This window comes from Festucalex cinctus, chromosome 7 (genome assembly GCF_051991245.1).
Source record: "Festucalex cinctus isolate MCC-2025b chromosome 7, RoL_Fcin_1.0, whole genome shotgun sequence".
Classification (NCBI taxonomy): Eukaryota; Metazoa; Chordata; class Actinopteri; order Syngnathiformes; family Syngnathidae; genus Festucalex; species Festucalex cinctus.
The window spans coordinates 10,568,920-10,595,177 of record NC_135417.1 but is presented as its reverse complement, the minus strand read 5'-3'; the positions used below and the strand labels follow the sequence as shown (position 1 = coordinate 10,595,177).

Here is a 26,258-nt window from a genome sequence, read left to right as displayed (position 1 = left end):
ATAAACTTTATATTTTGGAGATATTTTTTTTTCTCGAGTGGCGCATCATTAAATATTTCCAATATAAAGAATAAAGTATGCGCCTTGGCTGAATAGAGGTTGTGGAACAATGCACTCGATAGTAATCCTATTGAGTGGGATAGAAAGGGATTGTGGTCGAGAACCTCATTGCTCAAACACACGGACACAAATAAGACCGCAACTTATTTTGATCATCTTAAAAGGATATGCTGCATTATAATAATGGGATTATTTCAACCCCCCCCCAACAGATGGATGATTTTACTGCCTTCGTAAGGGCTCAGCTCCCGTTGGCTCAAACCCTCGCTGGTGCGGGGCTGCCATACAGTCCAATACACACAGCACAGCCCAAAATTCGCAAGCGTGCACGATGCATCTGTTAAATTTTCATTCTCTCCCCGAACCGAGCAGAATGAAACGTCGGGGCGGCCTCATTTCACGTGCGCTGCCGGCTGGTTGTACGCCGGGACGGCGTGTGAAATCAGAACGGTGGCTGTGACGGTCCGAGCGGCTGGTCCATCCATGCGCGTCAATACTGATCAAACACGCTTGATAATGTGCACGGGGAGTCCATTCCCTTACCTGTCTGTGCAGATTTCACACCAGAACTGGGAAAAAAAATTGTATTTATTGAAAAAAAAAAAATAGTACACCATGTCATTTCCTGATACATTTCCTCACTTGATTCATAGAAAATAATATTCTAATTATTTACGTACAGATTTTTTTTTTCTTGCAGTCTTTTGTCGGGAATGAAGGTAATCATCTTGTAAATGGCTTCATTATCGACTGGTAATTGAAGTTTAGCCGCGGCCTGACCCGTTTTGCAGCTCTCAGCTAAGAGATCAAGCGCCGATACGCGCCGCGTGTCAATACACCTGCTGCGACCTTTCGGCCCGAGGTGCGGAGGGAGGCCGATCCATAACATTGACAGCCTCCCTCTCTCATTAGATCCACTCTATTAAACACCTTATGCATCTTGCCTGGGGGGCTGGGGCACCAATGTTGGAGCCTGGTTGGCGGTCCGCAGAATTCTTTACAGCTTACAAGCGTAAGCACCAGGCAAGGCAACGGAGAAATGCGGTAAATCACAATTTTAGGGGAGTGTTTTCAGAAGCAAGCCCCTTGAAGCCAGTTCCACTTATCAATGTGACATTTTGGTTGGCATGTCCATCACCAAAATGTCTCGAAAGACACAGGAGCCATTTTAGGACATTTCCGGGCGAGTAGTCGTCCAGATTCTGTCCGATGACTTCCAAACATGAACGTGAAAAAAATTTAATTTGTTTGTTTTCGCCACTGTGTGTGGAGGCTGCATGGCAGCAAAGTTTGATGACTCGCCATAAAGCATGAGACCGTAATAACTCCACAATGTCAGAGAAAACGTGCTGTGTGGGATGAAGGTCCCGCGTTTGATATTGGCTGAGGAAGGAAGGAGGGAAACTCGCAATTTGGGTGTAAATACAGATTAAAGTATGTTTTCTTTGACATTATACTTAGTTTGTATACTGTAAACACGAAGTAGGTATAAACATCAAGATGAGTATTGTTAAGCCTTTGTGGTAGGGTTGGAAAATGTTAAGTAAATTTCTGGAAAGTTTCAGGTAAATTTCCATGGGAGGTTAAGATGGGGGAATTTTGGACATATTCTAATATTTGGCTGTTAGCATTTAGTTCTAAAATACCACTTAATTCTGAAGAAATCATGCTAATGGTGTCGCTAACGTCAGCTCATTCGAGGTGCTCATGCTATTTGGAAAATTTCAAGTCTATTTCAGAAAAGAGTCACTCAAATTTCCACGGGAGGTTACGATTGGTAGCCTAATTTTAGAAATATTACAACATTTAGTCGTTAAAGAACGTCATTACGATCAACGCTGTGGCTAATGTCAGCTAGTTTATGGTGTTAATGATAGAAAATTTCAAGCAAATTTCTGGTAAGTTTATGGTAAATTTCAATGTGAGCTTATGATGGTGAATTTTTGAAATATTAGAATATTTAGCTGGTAACATTTACTCCCAAAATGCCATTCAATAACGAATAAGTCATGCTAAGGCTGTAGCTAACGTCTGATCATTTAAGGTGCTCATGCTAGTTGGAAAATTTCATGTAAATATCAGAAAAGTTTCACGTGAATTTCCATGGGTGGTTAAGATAGGAAATGTACATATATATTACAATATTTAGCTGTCAAAACATAGTCTGAAAATATTACTCTACTACGAAAAAGTCAGACTAACATCAACTCATTTGTGGTGTTAATGCTAGCTGGAAGTACATTGCTGGAAAGTTTCAGGAAAATTTCCATAGGAGGTTTAGGTTGGGAAATTTGGAAACATTACGATATTTAGCTGGTAACATTCGGTACTAAAATAACACTTCATTACTAATAAGTCATGCTCATGCTGTACACCAACATCAGCTCATCTCTGGTGGTGCTAGCTTAGTAAATATTGAAACATGACAAAGAAAACAAAAACAAAAAACAAGCAATTGCTTGTACCCTTGAACAACAGCAAAAACAAATTCAATTCTGTATATTCCACATTTGTTCCCATTTATTCCCATAAATTCCCATGAAAAATGTCCAACTTCTCCAGAAATTTCGCAAGCCTACCGAGTGGCTGTTGGGGCCCTCTTATACTAAGTGCCATTGTCGTTTGATGACGGCGTCAGCAGAAATATTCCTCGTTTAAAAATAAAACAATATTTGTGCTTTTATGTACATGACAGAATCAACACAAGTCACTCAAAATGTCGACTGTTTGATTTCCGTGCGCGAATACGAGTTCTCATTCCGAGGAAGTGGAGTTGAGCCGGATGTGACCCGTTGGAACGGTGGCGCCCTCTGAGGGCTTGGAGGCTCCCAGCCTCTTCAGGGTCCGTTCGTCCGTCACCGACATGGAGCGAGAGAACGCGGGAGCAGACGAGGTCGGAGCTCCTGAAAGCCAGAAAGAGTCAAATTCAGATTTGTTAGTCAGGAAAATGGTTTTTGAAAGAGAAGTAACAAAATAACGACTGAGGAGATCGAAAGTGACTCACAGGACGACACATGAGAAATGACATGTTTCCAATTTCGTCAAGTTTAATCAAGGTGAGTGCTGGATACTTAAGATTGCCATTAGTTGAATCCCCGTTTTGCGATTCAAGCCCACTCAGTCATTTCATTTGGCGGTAAGGGGAGGGGGGAGGGCCCACAGGGGGCCTATCCTAGCTAACTTGCAGTGAAATGCAGACGACACCCTGGACTGGTCGCCGGTCAATTCAAGGACAAAGAGAGACAACCATTCACTGAGTGTGAATTAACCCCACGCTGCCAGTCAGGCGAGCAAAAAAAAATAAAAAAATGGCTCCACACTATTTTGCACAAGCCAACTTTTTACGACTCGCCGGAGTAAAATGACATCCATTTAATTTTATTACGGTGGATGAATGAAATTAAAGCCACTAATGCGCCTGTGCGCTTGAGAGCCACGCGCTAGCAACGGCAGGCAGGCGAGCGGTGGAGGCGCGTGGCGAGCTGCAGCCGCTTGAGCGATGACTGCAGATTTGTTGCACCTTGAAGTCTCATCATCACACATACACAAGGGAGGGGGCGAGCGAGCGATGGGATGGGGAGAGAGGCCACACTGGGATTTCGCACTCTCTGATACTGCTTACATCGAGACGGTGGTGGGAACTGCACTTAACTCATTCACTCCCAGCCATTTTCACAGAAGCAACCCCCTTCACTCACGGCTGTTGTACTGGATTTTGGCAGATTTTGAAAGGCCCACGGAATATTGTGTTTTATTGCTATAAAAATATGAAACATACCAAGAGAAAGATTAAGTCTCTTCTTTCATCAGGGGAAAAAAAAAAAAGTGTATTTCTATTTGTTTCCATTTTGCGGCAATTAGCATTAGAATCTAGCTAATTTTCAGCATTATTCACAAATCTATTTAGAATTGTGAGTAAATGAACTTTTTTTTTTCTTTTTTTTTTAAACATGGCCCTGGTTGATCTCTTATACTCTGCTGCCATCTGCTGGACGTTTCTGTAATAACTACCATTTCTTCAATCATTCTTTGTAGTTGAGAGGCTGCATCAAATGCTCTAGCATAAAAAACAAACAAAAAAAAAACGTATAAATATGTCTCTGGAACACGTAAAACATTTAAAATAGAACGTATTTATACGTTTTTGGGAGCAAATGAGTTGAGATTTTCAGGTTCTAGAGAAAACTTTTACTTAGATTTTACTTGCTGCAACGCAATGAGAGGGAGAGGACTAAATGTTTACTGTTTAATTGAACGGTTTCTTTTGCTTGTGTGCTACTAACAAACGATTGGCTCTTAGAAATCTGCAGTTGTTTGTTTACATTCAAACTTCAGCTACGCCCTTTTATTTGTTTATTATTATTTTTAATGTTTTATTATTTGTAATTTAATTTTAATTATTATTATTATTATTATTATTATTAGTAGTAGTAGTAGTAGTAGTAGTAGTAGTTTTTACATTTTTTTTAAAATTATTTTATTTTTGTTTATTTTAAATGTTTTTAAAGTTTGTTGTATAATGTTTTAACATTGTTAATGTATGTTTACTTTTAGTACATTTTGTAACTTTTTTTTTTTTTTGAATGTTGTTAACTACTGTTTGTTTAGGCTTATGTGTTGTTTGTTGAGGCTTATGTGTTGTCTTTCCTTGTGTAAAGCACATTGTATGAAATGTGCTATACACAGTGCGATAAACTTGCCTTGCCTAGTAGTCGTATCAAAGTTGAGGTGAGTAGTAACTTGACAGTAACTTTTTTACATTTGTACGCAAGTACATATCAATCAGTACTTCTTCCTTTTATTCAAGTAAAGGAGTTGAATCAGTTCTGCTTCTACCAGAGTATTAAGTACAGACAGTACTTTTCCAACCTCTGCATCAGGATGAGGTTGACAACACGAACCAGCAGGGGGCAGGGCGCACACACATGCACACGCACGCGCGCACACACACACACACACACACACACCAGGTCTGACATTTGCAGCGAAATGCTGCAATGTCTGCTTATTTATGTGGTGAAGGTCTTGTGACGGCACAAGTTCACCAGGTGGCTGCATTACACTGTTTATCAGAGGCACGCAGCGGCATTATCACTTCATGAGAGCCCGCCTGCAAAACAATACCCCCAACCTCACTCTCTGTTCCTCGGGTTGTGAAAATGCCTCCCGACTGCTCTTGCCTCTCGATTTTGTTCTGCACAGCAGCCATCTGGGAAAGTGCTGCAGCACAGCCTCTATTCAGCATCACAGTTATTAATTCACACTACAGCGCAGTCGCACGGCACAAGAAATTCAGGCTTGACTGTAAATTCCTCGTCGTTTCAAGGTGTTGTGATTAGGACCGTGTACATACTGTACTGCTACATTTTTCAAATCCACTTTAAAGATGCTGTAATGCAAATTCAGATTTGTTGCTGAATACATTATGAATGATTGAAGATAATCGCTAAAAACGTGCAAAGACTCAGAACTATAGAGTACTCACTTTTCAAGTTTTCCTGTTTTTTTTTGTTTTGTTTTTTTTGTCCAGTAGGGCCGGGTGTCGATTCAGATTTCCAGAATCGATTCGATTCGATTCACAAGGGCTCAATTCGATTCACAACAATTTTTGATTCAGTTGAGGAATTCATGCAGCACATATTTTAGACAGTCAAAAGTACCAATGCTGCAGAGTAGAATATTCTTTCGCTAATTTAATGCATTAGTAAAAATATGAGTATTTACATTAGGAATTGAGTCCATTGCAGTTACATTAATCTGTTTTATTTAACATGGCCTTATAAAAACAATAAATAACATAAATCAATTACAACCACCCACTTGACTGCTAATGTGTGGACCGGGGCTTTTGCGCTGGTGTGGCTATTTTAGAGCGCCTCGTTGCAGCCTCAATTTTCCTGTGTTGTAGTTTGTAGGTCGTCGTGGTGATATTTGATGGACACGCCTCCAGCGTTTAAAAGTGGAGACGACTTGATTTCTCCTGATCTTTTTTTTTTTTTTTAGCCTCATTTGACTTTTACTTGACAATATTATAATGATTAAAATGTGACAAGTTTGTAACAACGTTTCCAGGGACTTTCAATAATGCTCCAACGACATGCACGCCACCCTTCTTCCTTCCTGTGTCTCACCTGTGTTTTGTTTAACTTTGATGTTGGTCTTCTGTTGCATCATCTGCTCGTACTGTCTCACCTCCTCCAAGCTCAGCCCTAGGAGTGGGAAATACACACGGATTATTTTTGTCCATCTTCAAAACCAATCACAACCTTGAATGTTGATTTAATTTACCTTCAGTGATTCGCTGAAAAACTCGCCTATTCACTGATTTTGTGCTCTCACTGAAATGCCTTTAAGGTGGTGCCAAAGCCCTGTCTGATTTAAAAGTAGTGCTTTGACGCCATCTTGTGGCATCATGGAGAACTACATTGGAGTGAGGGGAGGAGCTTACTTTAGACAAGCTAAATCCTTGATTTGGTGCCATTATAAACCTATAGGCAAAAACGGGTTTGACTTGCTTAAGCCAGGTAATGACTTGCTTTAAATTTAGTGGAGACTCGACGCGACTTGCTTTTTTTACTTTTTCAAATGTTGAAGTTTTGGACTTGAGGCTTCCCTAATGACTTGCAAATACTGTTTGTGATTTATGGCCACCTCTGTCTGGTTCTCTAACTGTGTGTCTGCTCTTGCCAATGGAAAAGCATCAATCCCGAAAAGGCCAATCGAGTGGAAAAGTGGCATTATGTAACTCTTCCCGTCTTTGAATGAATCCTGGCATTGTCGTCATGAAAACAATGAAAACAAGAATCCATTCATGAAAAAAATCAAAAATCAAAAATCTGCTCATTCAGTACATTCATCTCATCAGCTGACCCAATTTTTTGGGACGCACTTTTTTTGTTTCTTTTGTGCCTCCTGCTTACTCCGTCAGTCGAAAATAGCTTCGCTTGGGACTCATCAGACCGCATGCGCCATAGTCCTATCATTGTGCTGCACTCACAAATCGGATTCCTTTACCCCCCATTAGCCTCACTCAAAATGGTTTTCTTTCTTAAGGCTACACAGCTGTTCATTCCCAATCCCCCGGGTTGTCATCACATTGTGCGCGTGCAAATGTTCTTATTTTCCCATTTTAACGTTCTGCCGCAGATTTTTTTTTTTTACATTTGATTACAGCAAACCTTGAAATAATGACCACATTGCGTTCTCGTCGTGGCTCTAAGCTATTCATCGGGGTTTTGCATAATGTGTTGGAGTGTGCCGTTTTTTTTTTTTTTTTGGACCCAATTCCAGAAGAATATAATGGGGCCAGAACACTGCCATATTGAAAATAAAATCGGGGATTGTAGAGAAGCGTGAATTGACACAAAATAAGTAGACTGGCCCTGAAAAAAAAAAAAAGATCTAATCTATGAGTCAGACTTTGAGATTTCGCTTTCATTTTATCCATTGTTTGTTTAGTGACATTGCCGAAATTTTGTGTTCGGTATCTTTTTCAGTTTCAATTTAATCGGACATACAGTACATATAAATGAACCACGACGCCTGCTCTAGGAGTTAAATCTTCATCAGAGGTGACAATTTTGACAATCATGTGCGCATCATGGGCAAGGGAAAAATATGATTACAAAACCTGCAAAAGCCTCACGTCGGTACAAATACAAAAGAAGTGTATTGTGACTTTTGGGACATTCTGTATGTTGAAATTTGAGGTACAACGTTGAACCTTGAAGTTACCTGTGGATCACTAAGGGAGTTTTAATTAATTCACTCCCAGTCACTGAAGCAAAACCCGTTCGCTCCGAGCTGTTTTTCTGGATTTTGACTGACTTTTGCAAGGCCCACAGAATATTGTGTTCTATTGCTATAAAAACATGGAACCTACCAAGAGAAAGATTAAAGTCTCTTCTTTCATCAGGAAAAAAAAATATTTCTATCTGTTTCAGTTTTGCAGCAATTAGTATTAGAAGAGAGCTAAGTTTCATCATTATTCACAAATCTGTTTAGAACTGTGGGGAAATCAAGCTTGTTTTAACATGCCCTGCTTGATCTCTTATACTCTGCTGCCACCTGATGGCCGTTTTTGTAATAAGTACCATTGCTTCAACTTTTCTCTGCAGTAGTCTTTTGTATGCTCTGGCATAAAACGTTTTTGGGAGCAAATGAGTTAAAAAAAAAATTTCGCTGAATGTTTATTTTTCCGATCATTTGACCCCTTTTAAAGCGATCTGCTCCTACGCGCTGTTGACACGCCCTCGAGCAAGGCACCACACTGCTCTGGTACACATCTCTCACTTGCTAAGCCGTGCGCATCATTCGTGCGTGCACACGAGTCGGGGTTGTGCAATAACAGAAAAACAGCATCATTTGAATTTGCCCACAGGGATAATAAAGAATGGCTAATTATTATACTAATTACTATGAACATCTTTTCCACGGGATACGACTTCCCACATGATTGGTTCGAGTTAAATAAATTTAGGGTTTGAAGTAAATACCCCGTGCATTTTTTGTTTTTTAAATATTTGTTTTTAAGGCGGAGACTTCTTCTTGTAAACAAAGTAACAGTGACCGTTACGGTCGCAGAGTTGCGTAAGAAAGACATCCACGCGATATCAAGCGACATGTTGAAGTGAGGCGTCGTGCGTTCTTTGACCCACCGTGCCATTCGTCCACCCAAGCCACTGCTTGCCTGTGACCAATCAGGAGAATATCTCGGATGTTCTGACAAAAAAAAAAAGAAGCAGAGATAAGATAATGAAAGTGCATTCATTGTTAACTGTGTCAGAGCCATAAATGTGCTCATTCACCAAAACTGCAAAAGCTTTGTTCTTCTTGCCAATAGTTTCCTTAATTAGTCACGATAATAGAAGCTGCGCCATAATTAGTCACCTGCACGTCATCCACTTAAAGTAATAATGAAGACTGTAATGAATGTACTTTTGCTGCCCTATTTGAAAAAAAAAAAGTTAACATGGAGGCCATTTGAACTTACCGCATGTTGTATACACATTTCCTGCGCAGGATTAAATACGTTTGAAGGTTGTGACATTTACGCAACTTTCCGTTAGCCAGTCTTTGGTGGGTGCTTCATACAATATGTTAGCATGAAGCTAGCAAACTTTTGCGAAGTTTACAGTAAACAGCTGGGGGCGATTAAATTAACAGCTTGAAGCAAGCACGCTTGGGTTCTTATTTGAAGAACTGTGTGAGTAAAAGGGTGAGAATAGGATCCAAGGGAAAAAAAAATGTATTTTGAGAAATTTAAGTTTAAATGTGTTTAAAGGGATACTTGACTCATTGAACCATATTCACCAGTAAGAAGATAAGACTTTGTCTATAATTAATTTGATAACTTCACTTTTTCATTTTTCATACACACATACATTTTTTTATGACAGACCAATTTAGATACACTTTAATATTACTATATATATTGTAAAAAATCTATAATTAAATATATTTTATAATGTAATATAAAATAGATTTATAATGTAATATTTTGTCCATAATTTAATTTGATGACATCAAAATTTTTCATGAACAATTAATACCTTTAAAAACCAATTTTGCCATTTGCTTTTGACTGAAGATGACAGTGTCATCGTTCAGTTTGCTGACCAAACCCAGAAAACAGGTGAGCCGTGATTGGTCATTGTTTCCTCAGCACGGGTGACGCCTTCTTCCGTTGACAGCAAGTGGCAAAATGTGTTTTTAAAGGGTATTAATTATACAAGAAAAATGATTATATCATAAAATATTATATCATGTTTTATATATTTTCGTATTTTAAAATATATTTAATTATATTATTATCATACAGTGGTACCTCTACTTACGAAATTAATTGGTTCTGGAAGAAAGTTTTGTAAGTAGAGACGCATTTTCCATGTAAATGCCCTAATCCGTTCCAAGCCTCCCAAATTTCAGACATAAATGTTTTATAAAACATAAAAATGCATCAAAACATGTAACAAATACATGTTACAATTAGATTATTGCACAATAAATGAGAGTGGTGCATAATGTAAATAACAAAGAATAGAGTAAAGAATAAAAATGATGGTCATTTACCTTCTCGTATTTACGCTCATAGGTACCTATGGTAGGAAATAGCCATAGCCGAAAGTATGTTGCGTTTGGTAATGTATGTTTACCTTTTGTATCTAGAAATTTCTTTCGTAACAAGAGGCAATATTTTCCCGTTCAGGAGTTTCGTAACTCGAAAATTTCGTATGAAGAGACGTTCGTAAGTAGAGGTTACACGGTATATATATTTTAATATATATATTATTAACATTAAAGTGTCTCTAAATTGGTCTGTACTAAAAAAAAAAAAAAAAAAAAAATGTATATTTATACAGGATTATTATGAAAATGCCGCCAAATAAATGGCTGCACTCCTGTCCTGACGCATCTGCAGTTGAGTAAATAAACACCCCTGGCCACTAATTGCATAAACGTGATAGTTTGCCTAAGCATACACAAATTAATTCATTGAAAATTGACTTGCTTGCATAAGCAACATATTGCATATGCCGTTAAAGAAGTTAGAGATGATGAAGGGAATCTCTTCATCAAATCCCACTGGCTATACATTTGGACGTATCAGGCCTGATCATCTTATGGCTGGCACGCAAAATGGACTCCGGGACTGGGTCTCACTCTGTGTATGAAGTCCTCGGTCTTGGTCTGGAGGCCGTAGACCTCGAAGCTGCAGTGAACCCGCTTGTAGGAGCACATGATGGGCTGGTGGTCTTCCCTCCAGCCCTCCTCCAGAGGCCCCCGCTGGGTCTTACTCGACTGCCAGCGAGACAGGTCCTGCAAACCCGGCACAGCAAACACAGATCCTTATAAGCAAACGCGCTGAGCCAGCGGAAAAGCCGGGCCGGGCCGGGCCGGGCCGGGCCCTCCGGGGCGCGTTGGGGAGGGAAAGTTGGGATGCGCGCAAGCAGATTGTGTGCGCTACGCAGCTCATAAAGTGTCGCCGGATGCATCAGCGACTTAAGGCTGATTAAAATTGTGATTTTAATATTCTCACCGCGCCGTTTAACGCGTGACTCTTGTTTGTTTTTGCTTATGCGAGCGCACGTGACGGTTAAAGCAAATTAAGCACGCCGGCCGAGTCCTTGGCCCCGGGCCCCTTTTGCACACATAAGCTGCACTCTGAGAATAACTTTGGCCGACTTTGTGCTTTTTGCACCGCGCTTTTAACTCTCATCCCCACCTGGCTGCTATTGCGCTTTGTACCCCAGCTGAGTAGGAGTCCAAAAAAAAGCACAAGTTTAACAGGGACAAGTCATGTAACTGAAACGAGTTCCTCAAATCAGACCTACTACAGTCGGATAAATGCTGTGGCAATTATTTCAATATTTGGTTGAAGTTGACACGAGTAGAGATGCGCATGTGAATTTTGGTGACGATTCCTCGCACATTTGTGTCATTAAGCGACATTTAGCTTTTGTATATTTACACTTGTGCTCATAAGTTAACACAAAAAAAAAACAAAGACTGATATAGGGCTGTGGGAAATCCACACAAATATCAACAAGTAACATGTAGTTGTTAAAGTTGTCCTACTAAGTTGGCAGACAGTCGTGGAAAAAATGTTTCTGGCACGAAGACTGTTGTTCTACTAGTGCACCCTCGTCGTACGACTTGTGAGCTAAATTTGTTTTATAAACCATGCAGGGAGATTCGTGAGCCCAGAATTCAAAGCAAGCATGGTGAATGAGCATTTAGCTGTTATGCTGCACATTTATCTCTACTAGTTCCTGATTTATTTATTTATTTATTTATTTATTTATGTATTGTAACTCATCAATTTCAGCCTTATTCTCATACTTGACTCCTTTTTGCTCAGACATGCTTATACATATATTGTCATGACTAGGGTCATGCAGGGGTTATGCTTACTGTCGTAACTAGGGTCATGTAAGGGTTATGTTTACTGTCATGCAAGGGTTATGTTTGGGTCATGACCTCGAGGTCAAGTGTCTGTTTTGAACTGATGTAACCAGCATCTAGTTTCAACTGTGATGTCAGAAGCTATGTGATGTCAGGAATCTTTTAATCTCTTTATCTGGTCAACAGCCAATCAGACAATACCATGTCAGTCCTGTTACCCACGTCTAACCACAGCCAATCAGATCGATTCGTTGTCTATATAAGCCGGTCTGAGAAGTGTGTGTTTTTTGTCGGATTATTACTTCTGTTCCTCTGTGCAACTCCACGGCCCAAGTTAGCTTAGCGTCTCGTGATTCTTGATACTTTCTCGTTGTTTGTCGTCTAGTCAAGTTTGTTCTACGCCTCTCGAATCTCTGGATTCAAACATGCAAACTCAGCAAGGTGGGCCGAAGCCCAGATTACAACCTCTAACCTCAGAAATGTGACGCACATGTGCTACCCACTTGGAAACCAACCAAAACAAATTTGTAGTTACTCTCGGTACTGACCCGAATGAGGACGAGTGATTTTGAAAATAGACAGATGGCTAACCTAGAAAAGGTAAGTAGCAGCAGCGACTTCAAGTTGCCAAATATTGAGCCTCAGACACAAATATTAATGTTGCTGCTCTTTATATGTGTTTGTTTAATACAACTGGACGCACCTCAGACTCTTTGTAGTGCTTTTCTGGTATGGGATCACTCAGGATATCCAGGAAACTCACATCTTCTGCAGGTGTCGGCGTGCCGAATATCTTTATCCAAAACAGAGAGCAGCATGTGAAGGGAAAAAAAAGAAAAAGAAGCAAACATGCAGACTTCAACATGTCTGTTGGTGTGGTTAAAGGACATGGAAAAGTCTCCTCACAGAATGTGCTTCGGGCAAAAAGTAATCTGGAGTAAAAAGAAGACAGTAATTCTGTCCCGGAGGCATTATTAGTTTGCAGATAGGAAAGCCGTACATTCGGGACCCAATCTGCAGCACTATGTGGAAATTTGGACTTGTTAACAAGATGTCAGTTTGGTCGATGTGCCCTCGAGATACTGTGGCGCAAAAACTACATTTTGACATTACTGCTTTGATGTACATGTATGGTGTGTTACAAAAAAAAAAAAAAGACTGTAAATTGAATTTCCCCTAGGGGACCATGAAAGTAGAAAAAAACACAAAGTGACATATTTTACCTAATGACCTGCTGAGTTTGTTCACATTATTGCTAAAAATGTCATAAGATTCCTCTTCATACGCACAAATTATTCATATCTTAGCATTCAAGTTTTTTTTACATTTTTTTTTTTTTTTTTTTTTTTTTTTTTTTTAATTATAATAAATGTGTCTTGTAAAGTTGAAGAAATGTGTTGGCCTCAACACTGCGAAATTTCAAATCGTTCAGTAAGTTAACTCGAATTGAAGTAGATCTTTTTTTTTTTTTTTCCATATTAATTCATGGTTGATTTGTATGACCAAAAAGACAAATTTGATATTGCTTATTGTGATATAGATTAATTTATTGCTCGTGTTTGACCAAAAAAAAAAAAAAAAAATCCATGAGAAGGACCCCGAAAAATATTCACGTTAAATCGCTATCACAAAAAAAAATAAAAAATAAAAATAAAAAAAAGAATACTACTGTAATTCTTTCTCACCTCAACCATACTCACATTGTCATTACAGCCATTGTTGTTCTCGAATCGTGTCTCAATCCGGATGCTGAATTTGGGGAGGAATGACACCTGACAGGTGATAAAATGTCAAGGTTATTATAGGACACCTAACCGGTGAGAAAAGGTTATTATAGTTGGTGAAAACTTAACGCAATAGTGACAACTAAAATTGAAAAAAAAAAAAATTGTTAACGACATAGAAAAATCTTTCATTTGAAATGTATTTATTTCCGTATTGCTGCATTTTTTTGGGGTGCCAGTAGATCCAAACACCCCCCAAATTTGAGAGATTTTATTTTCTCTATGACCTTTTTAAACGAGCGGAAGAAATGTTAAATCCACAGAGTGTTTGGCAGAAACATAATATTTAACAACAAAAACACGGGAGGCTATTAAACTAAAAGTAATGCTCAAACTAAATACTAAAGCATTATCAAAAAATATTAACCAACCAACAAACCTGCTCTAAAAACTAATTAAAACTGAATAAAAAAAAATAAAAAAAATAAAAACAATTACAAATATCAACAATGATAAATTCAAAGCAATTATAACACTGCAAAAAGTAAAAAAAAAAAATCAGGAAAAATATTGAAAGAGCATGTGTAGTGTAGAAGTTTGAGCTCTGTTGGAGTCGTGTACAACGTATGATGCGGGAGAAGACTTACCGAGTACTCTGTTGTGCCGCAGATGTTCAACATACAAAAAAAAACAAGAAAAAAACAAAAAAAGCAAAACTGCGTTAGCAACTCCCACATGTATCGACATGCATTTGCTCTCATGCATGCATGTTAACACACAAATGTGTGCAAATGTGATAAATATTTGATGGTACTCGCGCAAACATCTGTTGAAAGTAAACACGAGCTGCATAATGAATGGCTGTGAAATGCAATGTTTCGTACTGATGGCAACAAACAAACAAGCAAACAAGCACCTGTGATGGTGTACGGGTAGAAATTCCAGGCCTTCTCCGTCACATAGAAGAACCGCGGGGCAAACGCCTTGGCCCAGGCCGGCAGCTTGCTGAAACCGCACCAGCAGGAGCGAAGACAGGGAGTGGAGCAACACACACACACACACACACACACACACACACACACGCAGAGAGAAGGAGATTGGCAAGGAATGAGTTTCAGCGCCAGTTTACCTGTGGGCAACTCTCTTCAACTTGCAGTTTTGATCGTGTGACTCACGGCGGAAAGTCATCGCTCGTTCCAAATCACGCGCTAGCAAGCCGTCCAAACATTTTTGGGCGTGATAATGTCTTGCATCTATTTTCGTGGAAGCCATTGATGACATCTTTCTGGAAACTATTTATGGTTCTTTTCGAGGTCATGCTCCACATTAGCCGAACTAGCATTTTGTATGTCAGTCAATCAATCATTTCAACTCTTAAATTGTTACTCTTGTTGATTTAACACTAAATCTAATAATACACAACTGAACTGTCCACTGTAATTAAAATGTGTATATGACTACTTTTTTTTGTGTGTGTGTGTGTCACTGTTTTTTGAACTGAAACGCCTCATTTGAGTAACGGGAATGAGTTTTAGCATAGCTACATGAACTATGGCTACATAGCATTTATGCTAGTTGCTTGCTAGCACTAAGCACATTACTGTAATTCAACAAAACTTAGATACTGTATGAAGTAAAAAAAAAATATGTAAATTTAGGTAAAGGGGCTGAGTTGACATCAACTATAACAGTAAGTGTTAATTTTATCCGGCATTTTAAATTTTGTCTCAGTTTTAGTCCAGTTTCAATCACGTGTGTTGTTTTTTATCACAATTAATCCACTCCATCCCGTTTGTATTTAGTCTATTTTTAGTTGACTATAATTCGAGCATTTTAGTCTTTAGTTTAGTCCAAGAAAACAATTTTATTTGTATCATTTTAGTCAGCAAAAAATTGTCAACGTTTTAGTCTAGTTTTAGTCAGGACAATCATTTTACCCGTTTTTTTTTTTTTTAACCTGTTATTTTTTCGTCAGCAGATATGTTGAACATTTCGGATCTAAAACTATTTCACGTACAATCATTTTAGATGTAAAACGACTTCTCACACAATTACAGCATTTTAACAATCTTCTATGGCTACATGCTACGAGCTAGTAAGTTAGCAAGCATTAGTTAGCGGTTGGATTAACGTTATTGTTGGAACAAAATAGACAAAATCATATAATTTTCATCTCATTTTTGTTCATGAACTAAAATGTCCATAGATTTTAGTCCAGCTTTTATTAAGTGCAGTATATTTTTTAGTCTCGTCTTCATTCGTCGACGAAAATGCATACTGATTTAGTCGTAGTTCCATCCATCCATTTTCTTAACTGCTTATTCCTCACAAGGATCACTGGGGTGCTGGAGCCTATCCCAGCTGGCTTCACACCCTGAACTGGTTGCCAGCCAATCGCAGTTAGTCATAGTTATTGTCTATTAATGAGGGTCTAGTCTAGTCTAGTTTTAGTCCGGGGGAAAAATATGTGTTGATGAAATGATTTTTGTTTCATTTTAATTGACGAAATTAACATTTAATGCAACATCTTGTGTACTGGTGTAAAATTCAACATTTTTTTAGAAGGGGTAACAGGATTACTAGTAAGTCAAAAGCAGAGACCTGGCTAAAGTGTGACTTTAAAGTACATTATTTTTGTAAGAAAATATAGCTACAGTAGCTTATAGTTTTGATAAGAAGCAACACAAATAAAAGAAACATTCTTAAAGGATTAAAATGATTACATTTCATGGTCAAGTGTAGTTTTAGGAAATGCTCTAACCCCCCCAGTGTTAGAAATAATTTCACGTTATATTTATTATGCAAGCAGATCAATACGCAGGACACTTTGCTTAATGTATTTTGTCATTAATTTATTCGCACATTTTTACATTTCATTTCCTGCAGATGCAAAAGGCACCGACCGATTCATTGGAGTGGCCCATCATGTACTGGGCAACATCTGGCAGGAGGGCAGTCAGCAGGTTTAATATAGCGCTTTATCTACAACATATGGTGCCCAAAGCGCAATACAATGCCTCATATTCATCCATTCATACACTCTGTCAAGTTGGCAATGGTACCGATTAGATACATTCACTGCCGTAGACGGTTTTAGACGTCAAAGATGATTATTTTTATTTTTTTTCCTGGACTGGCAGTGAATGAGTTAAGTACAAGTATGTGTGTGCAATATTTCGACTTTTGCTTTTGGAGTGAAGTACTGAATACATTTGGGCGGGTTTGTACTTCTGGACTGGGTGGCAAGATTTCCCCACGGGACGTAAACACAAATCCGTATGTGTGTAACTTCTGGCGTATCACAACTTAATGAGGACCGAAAGTCCCACTAGCACAGAAAGATTAGGAAAATCCTCTGCAGTGTGAATGTGAACATTTCTCCACTTCTTTAAGAGTTTATTTTGGGATTAGTTGGCGGCTTTAAAGGGGCGATTAGAATAAGAGTTGAGGTTGTGCGAGGTTAATGAGTTAGGTGAGATTAGGGGTGGGAAATTAATTTAGCAATTTTGAGAAAATTACCAAGTATCACCATTATATTCATGGCGGCGTTGTCACTGTCAATCGCTGCACGTGTTTAGCTTCTGATTCATGCAAACTTTTCCCAGAAACTGCGCAGGTCACAACAAGTTGGGAGACAAAAATAATCATCATCATGTGATAATTACTGATTGGTTATCTAATTACAGACATAAGGACAAGATGTACGATCACGCAGGATCGGCCTCAGCATGTCGCTGGCACTTGGACTTTGCCTGCAGACGGGTCAAACGTCACTCCGCGTTGTGTTGAAATCGTTTTATTGAACTCCACGAACTCACTCGATGATACTTTGTAAAGTTAGTCATCAAATTAAACACAGTTTGATGTCATAATGGCAGAGGTGAGAATATGATTTGTCATTATTACCTGCTGAGGTAGATTCGTTTCTCCGTCACCTGTCCCGGGCCGTGCTGGGGGTGAGTATCGGCATCGTTCCTCACCACCTCCACCCCTTCTCCGCTGCCGCTCTGCTCGCAGCTGTGCTTGCTGATCATGTACAGCTGGCCGATCTTGTACTGGAGCCAAAGTAAAATGCAGAATTTGAGGCAAGATTTAAAAAAAACTGAAGAGACAAAAAGAACCCGGCACTGTGTCGCAAGTCCCGACGGATTTTTGCCAGCCCCGTTGTTTTGTCCCACTTTCACACAGTTCCCACCCCAGCGTCCATTTTGTTTTCTTCAGCGCTCTTTTCTCCCCAAACTCGGTAATCAGACGTGACATGCTAATAATGAACAGGTCACACTAACCAATCAACCCCAAAATGTAAAAAAAAAAAAGAAAGTTTTGTCCATGTCACACGTTCACTCATCATGGCTGCTCACAAATGCTAGGCGCTAAGCTAACTTGATCTGCACAATGTATATCGGCAGCAGCTACCAGGTGCGGATCATCTCCGCTAACTAACGCTAACTAACGCTAACTAACGAAAGGCGGACGAGGAGTAGCCTAAGCTATGCAACTCACCGAGCAACAAGAGAGAACATGAGAAGATGGACAAGCTAATGCTAATCGCTAATGTGAAACGCAGTCGGAAAATACCAGAACAAGTGCTTAGGTGTCACTTTTAACAGAAGTTTGGCGAGAACTGCGTGATAGGCGGGCAGCAACCAACTATGACCAACAAATGAATCTTACAAATTACAATGAGTAAGTATCTCCATGACAAGGAGCTTATACGTTGAAAAGGAAAAGTATATGAAATACTTTGCTTGACTTGTGTAAGAAATTAGGGCGCCGTCTGGCAACCCGCCAGATTTTTGTTCCTGTTTCCCAGTTTTCTGTTATGTGCTGAGGTTGGATCCCAAATAAGATCACAACTAAGATTTTAACTATTTATTCACATCGAGAGGCGAGAAACAATGAGAGCTGCACACAGGAACAGAGGTAATAATCCGACAAAATCACACACTTCTCAGACCGGCTTATATAGACAAGGAATCGATCTGATTGGTTGTGGCAAGACATGTGGGTAACAGGACTGACATGGAATTATCTGATTGGCTACATCTATACAATTTATACTTTTTAAATTTTAAAATAATTAAAAAAAAAAAGTCATCTAAATGGAACTTGCATAATTAGTGTTTGAATTTTTTTTGTCTTATCTTTTTTTATTAGTTTTTTTACATTTATGCATGTTACTATTTTGTACCCAACTTCAAGTTTTTGCCAACATAAATAAATAAATAAATAAATAAATACATTCAGTTTGATCCAAAAGGAACTTACATAGTGTTTTTTTTTTTTCAATTGATCTTAATATTGTTTTCTTGTTTTGTACCAAAAAATTATAATTTTAATAATCGTGATTTCAATTATTGCCAAAATAATCGTAATTATTATATTTTCCATAATTGAGCAGCCCCAGTGTCACTGTGTTTTTCATGTTTCTTGGACAGGTTTGAAACTGTAAACTGAATTTTGTTGCTACTGCACTTGCAACATGCAATGACAGTACATTTGATTCCATTACAAATTCGATTTCATTAAACATTTATAATACCAGCAATATTATTTGTGTTTATTGGAACCACTAAGTTTTGAGAGCAACATAATAATCAGTATCAAAATGACTAAAATGTGAAAGATACACAATATATTAGAAGCAATTTGTAGTCAGGAGTTAGTAGTTGTTTTTTTTTTTCCAAAATAACTTGAGTTATAACAGTTGTAATTCGGGTTGGACAATCTATTGGCGTCTCAAAATGACATCATGATAAATATGATAATCTGAGTGTGATGACACATTTCTAGTCCAAGCCGTCATGTCCCAATATTTTTGTGTCCATCATATCGTATGATCGTCCCAGGCTCGACATCACAATCGCGACCCGATGAAAGTCTTGTTTACTATTTGATTCCCAAAGTGTTTGTAGTCGCGCATAAAAATATCTCGCTAAATTTAAACCCAGTTATCTCTCATTCTGTTTGTTTGCTAAACTTTGAGCGTGTACACAAGAATTTTTTTATTTTTTTATTTTTTTGGTTCTGGCTGGCTGCATTGTTCAATAGCTGCATGTTTGTCCAGTGATTGCAAATAAAAGTATGTATGATGTTATCAAGGAAAAAAAAAAAAAAAAAAAAAAAAAGACATAATCCCGGATCCTTTTCCCGTCCTCCACATTGTTCAGTAGGCAAGCGGGCAGTGGCGGTTTCTGTCAATTCGGTGACAGTGCTGGGGGGCATTAAATAATAAAAAATAAAAAATAAAAAATAAATAAAATAAATTTAAAAAAAAAAAGAAGTGAAATTATTATTATTATTTTTTTTAAAGTCGATCCCAATTCTGATACAGTGGTACCTCTACTTCCGAAATTAATTGGTTCTGGAAGAAAGTTCTTAAGTAGAAAATTTTGTAAGTAGAGACGCATTTTCCATGTAAATGCCCTAATCCGTTCCAAGCCTCCCAAAATTCAGACATAAATGTTTTATAAAGCATAAAAATGCATCAAAATATGTTAACAAATACATGTTACAATTAGATTATTGCACAATAAATGAGCTAATATATATACACAAACGGAATGAATCGATGCTGTCCAAGGACTGAGGTGTTGTTTTGACGTTAATAACGATAAATACTGTATGTGGAAGAGGTCATGGTGTGTGATTTTCGGGACGATGGCCTGTTATCCTGACAACCTTTCATCAAGTTCAGGTTTGACATGCTCACATTTTTCCCCCTTTCGATATTGCTATCCATTCGTCTTTCCTTGGCTAAACATTATTTCTCATTAATCCATCTTGTCTACTTTGATTTAAAAAGAACTTTGTTAGTAAAGAGGGGGAAAAAAAGCTTTGTAAACAAAATGTAATTAATTTCTGTCATACCAAGGCAGATGACTAAAGCATCATTTTAATAATGATTTAAAAAAAAAAAAAAGGTGAAAAAGGAGATATGGGGCCTCATCCTTCACTTGTGCCATTTGGACGACACTCCTCCTCCTTGCTCTAATTACTGAGTGTCAACGCTCAACATTTACTCACGGGTTATTAATTAAAAAGATGTACTTTTCGTCACAGCAAAGGCAAGAATGGATCGATTTCACACAAAAGATTTGGATGTTTATCTTTCAGACGACCGCAGCATGATGCCGAACAGGCTCGTCTGCAAACGCTAACAAAAAAATAGTTCAGTGACGAACAGTGACTTTCCTTCCTGTGCATGCGGAAATGTTTTGCGGCACCGTGACGGACAAAGAATTCGATTCAAGTTTAGCGCTACGATTACAATAAAATATCAAACAAGGCGTGTGTGGCTCATTTAAGACTCTTCACAACATATTTATTATTACAAAATTTGTATTTTTATACAGTTAGAGTTGATCTTAAAAGACTACACCCCCCATTTGACCCCATCTTAAATGCCAGGTTGTTGCAACAACAACAACAAAGAGCCTGGGATGAATCATTTAAAAAATTATTGGCCTATAACCTGCACCGCACTGATTGTTCATAATCTTTTCAAGAAGTTCAGTACAAATAAACAAACTGTGATCATGTTGTTGCATAAGTGCGCACGCCCTCTTTTACCTGTCAGAGGGTTTTATGCTAATGCTAGTAGCGTGCACTGTTCATATTTCACTCCACCTAGATGAAGGCCCGAGTTCCATTTGGTGGAAAACGGTCTGAAAGTGCAATGTTGCTTTCGTGGATATGTGTTTACGGTGTTCACTCTACAATTGTCTATTTATGGTTTCCTCCCACAAACAAGGGAATGTTTGCTAAACCTTAAATGTATAACGACAGCAACTCAACTGACACCCAAAGGATATTTACTGTCATGGGCCGTTATGGGAGGGTTCTATTTACCAGAGCATAGAGGCTTTTTTTTTTTTTTTTTTTTTTTTCCCCAGTTAGTAATGCAAACACACAGTTGGTTTATGACGGGGCCTAAGAATGTGACCTGCATCACTCCAGAATTATGACCAAAGAGTTCAGCCTATATTTCATATGTGTGTTTGAGAACCTTGGACAACAGAGAGGGAATTATGAACAGTTCCAACAGTTCCAGTGTTGTTAGCACAAAACCTTCAGGCTTCTGTTAGGAAGCAAAAGACAAACAAACAAACAAACTAGAACATCTGAACTGTATTTGGGGACCTTTAAATAGTGGCAGGTGTTTTTCAGTAAAAAAAATAAAAAATAAAAAAAAGATCGCACTATTGAGAAATTAAGAAAAAGTCCAAAATTGGAGGAAGAAGTTGTATTTTTGGAGATATATCTATATATATATTAGGGGTGGGAGAAAAAAATCGATATCGCAATATATATTGTTGCACTCTCTGTTGCAATAAATTATCGATACACTGACGGTAGATATCGATGTAATGTGCCCAGTTGTGCAGCGTTATGTTATAAATGTTGATGCACTTTAATTTGTCTCACTTTACAATGTTTACAGTTAAAAGTCTCAGAGGCAGTGAGGCACCATGCAAAACTTTGTACATTGTACAAAGTTTTGGCATTGAATAAATGCATAATTAGACATTTTCATATTTATGGGCATTTGTTGGCTTTTTCAGTCACATATATTGCTATATTGCTAAATTTATTTTTGAAAATATATAAAAAAATCGTAGATATCGTGTATCGTGATATTATCGATATTGTGAGCCAAATATCGTCACAGTATCGAATCGTGGTTTACCCGTATCGTCCCGCCCCTAATATATATATGTGTATATATATACAAGGACTATTACAAAGATGTGTGTATATATATATATATATATATATATATATATATATATATATATATATATACATCTTTGTAATAGTCCTTATTTTGCATTGACATTGCGATCGATAGAATTGTTGACACAAGATTTGCGCATTTTACACATGTCGCTCATGCATAAAAGCACCTGGTGCGGTTTTTACAAGGCGCCATCATGTAAAGCAGTTGGCAAATAAGCTGCGTATTTCCTGGCTGAGAGGCCGCACCAAATGCGAGCAGCCGCCATTGATTGTCCGTCACAGCTCAAGCTCCAAATATTGTTTGACTTGAGAGCTCAAACCTGCACGTCAACATTTGGCGGAATTCGGCGGGAAGGATTTAAAGACGGGCGCTAAGTGCCCTGATGTGACCGTCTTAAATGAGCCTGCAGTCATTCTTCGATTACTTCCAGGCCAAGGAGGATTTGCTGCAGGATGAAGCTCCTGTGAGCTACGCTGATACAGTAAATCTCCATCTTGGAACTGCTGTCATTGTTAACAGGTAAAACAAGAAGTGGGGAGGTTGGGGGCGGAGTCAACCAGGACAGTCCTGCAACTAGGAAGAAAACAGGCTCATCCCTGCGGCGTCCCACCCTTACCCGGGATCCACTTTGTACATAAACCTGCAGGGGCGAAAAGTTTGTCGCTTGCGCCTCGGGTATCGGCAAACCGTAAACCGGTCCGACGGGTTTGCAAGCGTGCGGCATGGAGCGCGTCAGTACACATTGGGAAGAGGAGGAGGAAGCAGATGGGGGCGATAATGTGTGATGTCAAAACAATGTTGCGATGCGTGCGGGACAGGTGTGTGTCGTCGGGGGCAGAAAGAGAAAATTGTTTTACTTTCGGGTGGTAACTTATGTAATAAAAAAAACAAAACAAAACGCAATTGAAAGTAAGCCGAGGTACACAGGTATTTCCTTCGTGACTTGGCTCCTAACTTTTGTTATGTCTTAAAGAAAAATGGCGCTGTGTTGTACAAGTACAAACATGAAATAGAAATAGAAAGGAAAGAAATAAAATGCTTTTGTGAAGTGGATTTGCTGTAGTTGGGTTGGGCAAATATTAACAAAAAAAAAATAAAAATATTTTGATTAAGATTAAATCACAAATTACCAAAACTCAACTTTAAATAAAACTTGAAAAAAAAAAACAGAAAATAAATTCATGATAAAGTATAATAAGTTTTAAAATAACAGCAACAAAAAAAAAAGAGAAAAGAAAAGAAATTGGAATAAATAAAGACCAGCTGTACCTGCTGTGCGTGTGTTGGCCTCTTAGGGGCAGTGTGGTGCCATGCGTGCATGGATGACACAAAATAAGACAAAAAGAGACGAAGAAAGTTGCGATTGAGTTTCATTAATATAACTCGTTTTTCACAGATTAGTAAGAATATATTCCCTTGAATATTCTGGTATTAGCTTTCTGTACGTGTTATGACAGCGTTTGTTTGCGAATTTTCATTATTTGAAAGGATATAACAGCCAGAAATCAATGCTAATTTTCCGTTAGCCTGTCAATGGTATTATACAATAACGACTAGCATTAGCGTTGGCAATGTTTCCAAAATTGCTATGCCTTCTATTTAAATATACAATATGTGTCATTATTTTTTGTTGTGCGTTTAGTTTTACAGTAAAAAACAAAACTCCAATTGGGGTGTCATTAAACAGCCTAAAGATGCTCATGGAGGGCAGAAAAATATTTGTCACATGCTTGCTGTCAAAGCAACATGTTGCTTTCGCAACATAGGAACTTGCAAACTCATTGTGCTAATTGGCACATTCATCTTCTTCTTTGATTGCGTTTTTACAATCGTGAGAAGCCAAAAAATAAAAATAACTGTAGTATTCGTGTGCCTTAAAGGGGCATGATCTACTGAGTGACATCATTGGTAGAATTGTGTGAAGTTGCTGTAGTGAACACTTTAAATTGATTGAATGTAAACCGACGAGTTTTCAAGACTTGAGGTCAGTTAGTAGGGATGTTCGATACCACTTTTTTTCAGACCGATACCGATACCAACTGCCGATACCAGTAGTACATTTTGACAAATAAAAAAATAATCACTAAAAGATATTTTTAACTAAATATATTTCCTTTAATTTTGACAAAAAAAAAAAAAACAGCACAGTCACTCTTCAATAGTCTTAACGCTCAAATTAAAACACAAAAATGCTCTTTTAGTTTGAGATTCACAATTTTGAAGTATTTCCAAAGCGGTGAAGTTTTGGTGAAAAACTGCTGCAAGCTAGCGCCACTTACAGGCAAGGAGGACTCACTTAACGTCTTCGCTCGCTTGTACTCGTCTGCGTCACGAGTACTCGAGTACTTGAAAAAAAGGCTGGTATCGGCCCGATACCGATACCTGGTATCGGTACTCGCCCATCCCTATCGGGTTAGTGTGTAGCTCAGAATCCAAAGTAAACATGATGAAGCTGCGTTTACCTGTTATGCTGCATGCACATAGAATTAGTTGCCAAAAGAAGTTAAGTCAGTGTGAACGCATTTAAATCTAGGTTTAAAACATTTTTTTTTTTTTTTTTTTTAAGGTTTTCTAAACATCTTGTAAACCACTAGTTGCACAACAAAGTGACACTTATTGTAGTTGTAATAAATAAACTACAGTATATATTGAAAACTTATTGAAAACATATTGAAAAGTTTCCGGGAGATTAGTTGAGTAGTTTTTGCCTAATCCTGCCAACAATTCTTAAAATATGCCCTCCTTGGCAGAGGTAATAAAATGTCCCGTCTGAGGAAATGTGGGCAAGACAAACAAACAAACAAAACAAACAAAACGCACTTACCTCTTCCACAGTGAGTGGCATGCATATGCGATATTCTTTCACCAACATGCTGCTGTTGTCTTTTCTGTTTGCAGTGTTTGTTTTGCTCGCACGCACGCACGCACTCACGCAGACGCTCCGGGGCACGGCAGTGACCTCTCCGGACACGTTCGTCTTCTGTTTTGCTTTCCTTCCCGCTGATGTCACACTTCCGTGCAACTTCTTATCAGTGAGTTTTTCTTCTTCCCGCGTTTAGTTCAACTTCCAAGTGTAGTTTTCGGCGCTTTCCTTCTTCCTCCTTCCTCGCTGGTGTGTTTTGTTGTTTTTTTGCTGCCACACTGTTTGCCAATTGTGGCAAACGAGCAACTCTACCTGTTCCCACTCCTACGCTCGCACTACTGGCGGTTTTGTCCTCCCCGGACTTTCCATGTTGCAGTCTCCTCCCTCTGCAACCTTTGCTGCTTTTCATTTGGCCTTGCATTCCTTTGCCTGCTCTTTGCTTATCTTTTTCTGTCATACTCCCTCCCCCCCTTGACTTGCGCACTCCCCGCCCACTGTCTGTACTTTACTAGCAACTCACCTGTGTCCCCTCCCATTTTCACACTCTTCTCTCTTCTCTCCCCTTGTGTTTACGTGTCTGCCTCCATGGAAAACCCTTGAAGCATTTCTTCAATATACTTGCTATCATGCTCACGAGAAAGAAAGAAATAGTTAACTCATTCACTCGCCGCCATTTTCACATTTTGCAGTCCCGTTCGCTCCCGGCTGTTTTACTGGATTTTGACTGATTTTGCAAGGCCCACAGAATATTGTGTTCTATTGCTATAAAGCATGGAACCAATCAAAAGAAAGATTAAAGTCTCTTCTTTCATCAGGAAAAAAAAGTATGTTTCTATCTGTTTCCGTTTTGCATCAATTAGCATTAGAAGAGAGCTAAGTTTCATCAGTTTTCACAAATCTATTTAAAATTGTAAGTAATTGAGCTTTTTTTCTACATGGCCCTGGTTGATCTCCTTTGCTCTGCTGC

At 38.6% G+C, this 26,258-nt stretch overlaps 2 protein-coding genes across 2 annotated transcripts in view; one reads left to right on the top strand and one right to left on the bottom strand.

Moving 5' to 3' along the window:
- grin2db (glutamate receptor, ionotropic, N-methyl D-aspartate 2D, b) overlaps positions 1–26,258 on the top strand; it is a 134,096-nt gene that overhangs the window by 14,742 nt on the left and 93,096 nt on the right. The window lies entirely within an intron of this gene.
- pitpnc1b (phosphatidylinositol transfer protein cytoplasmic 1b) lies at positions 643–25,690 on the bottom strand. Its single transcript, XM_077527698.1, has 10 exons — positions 25,253–25,690; positions 17,595–17,743; positions 14,605–14,693; positions 14,336–14,343; positions 13,665–13,736; positions 12,668–12,757; positions 10,723–10,878; positions 8,718–8,781; positions 6,192–6,269; positions 643–2,963 (listed from the first exon to the last, which is right to left on the bottom strand). Exons 1-10 carry the CDS (start codon positions 25,298–25,300, stop codon positions 2,815–2,817), a joined length of 903 nt encoding a protein of 300 aa, XP_077383824.1. The 5' UTR covers positions 25,301–25,690; the 3' UTR covers positions 643–2,814.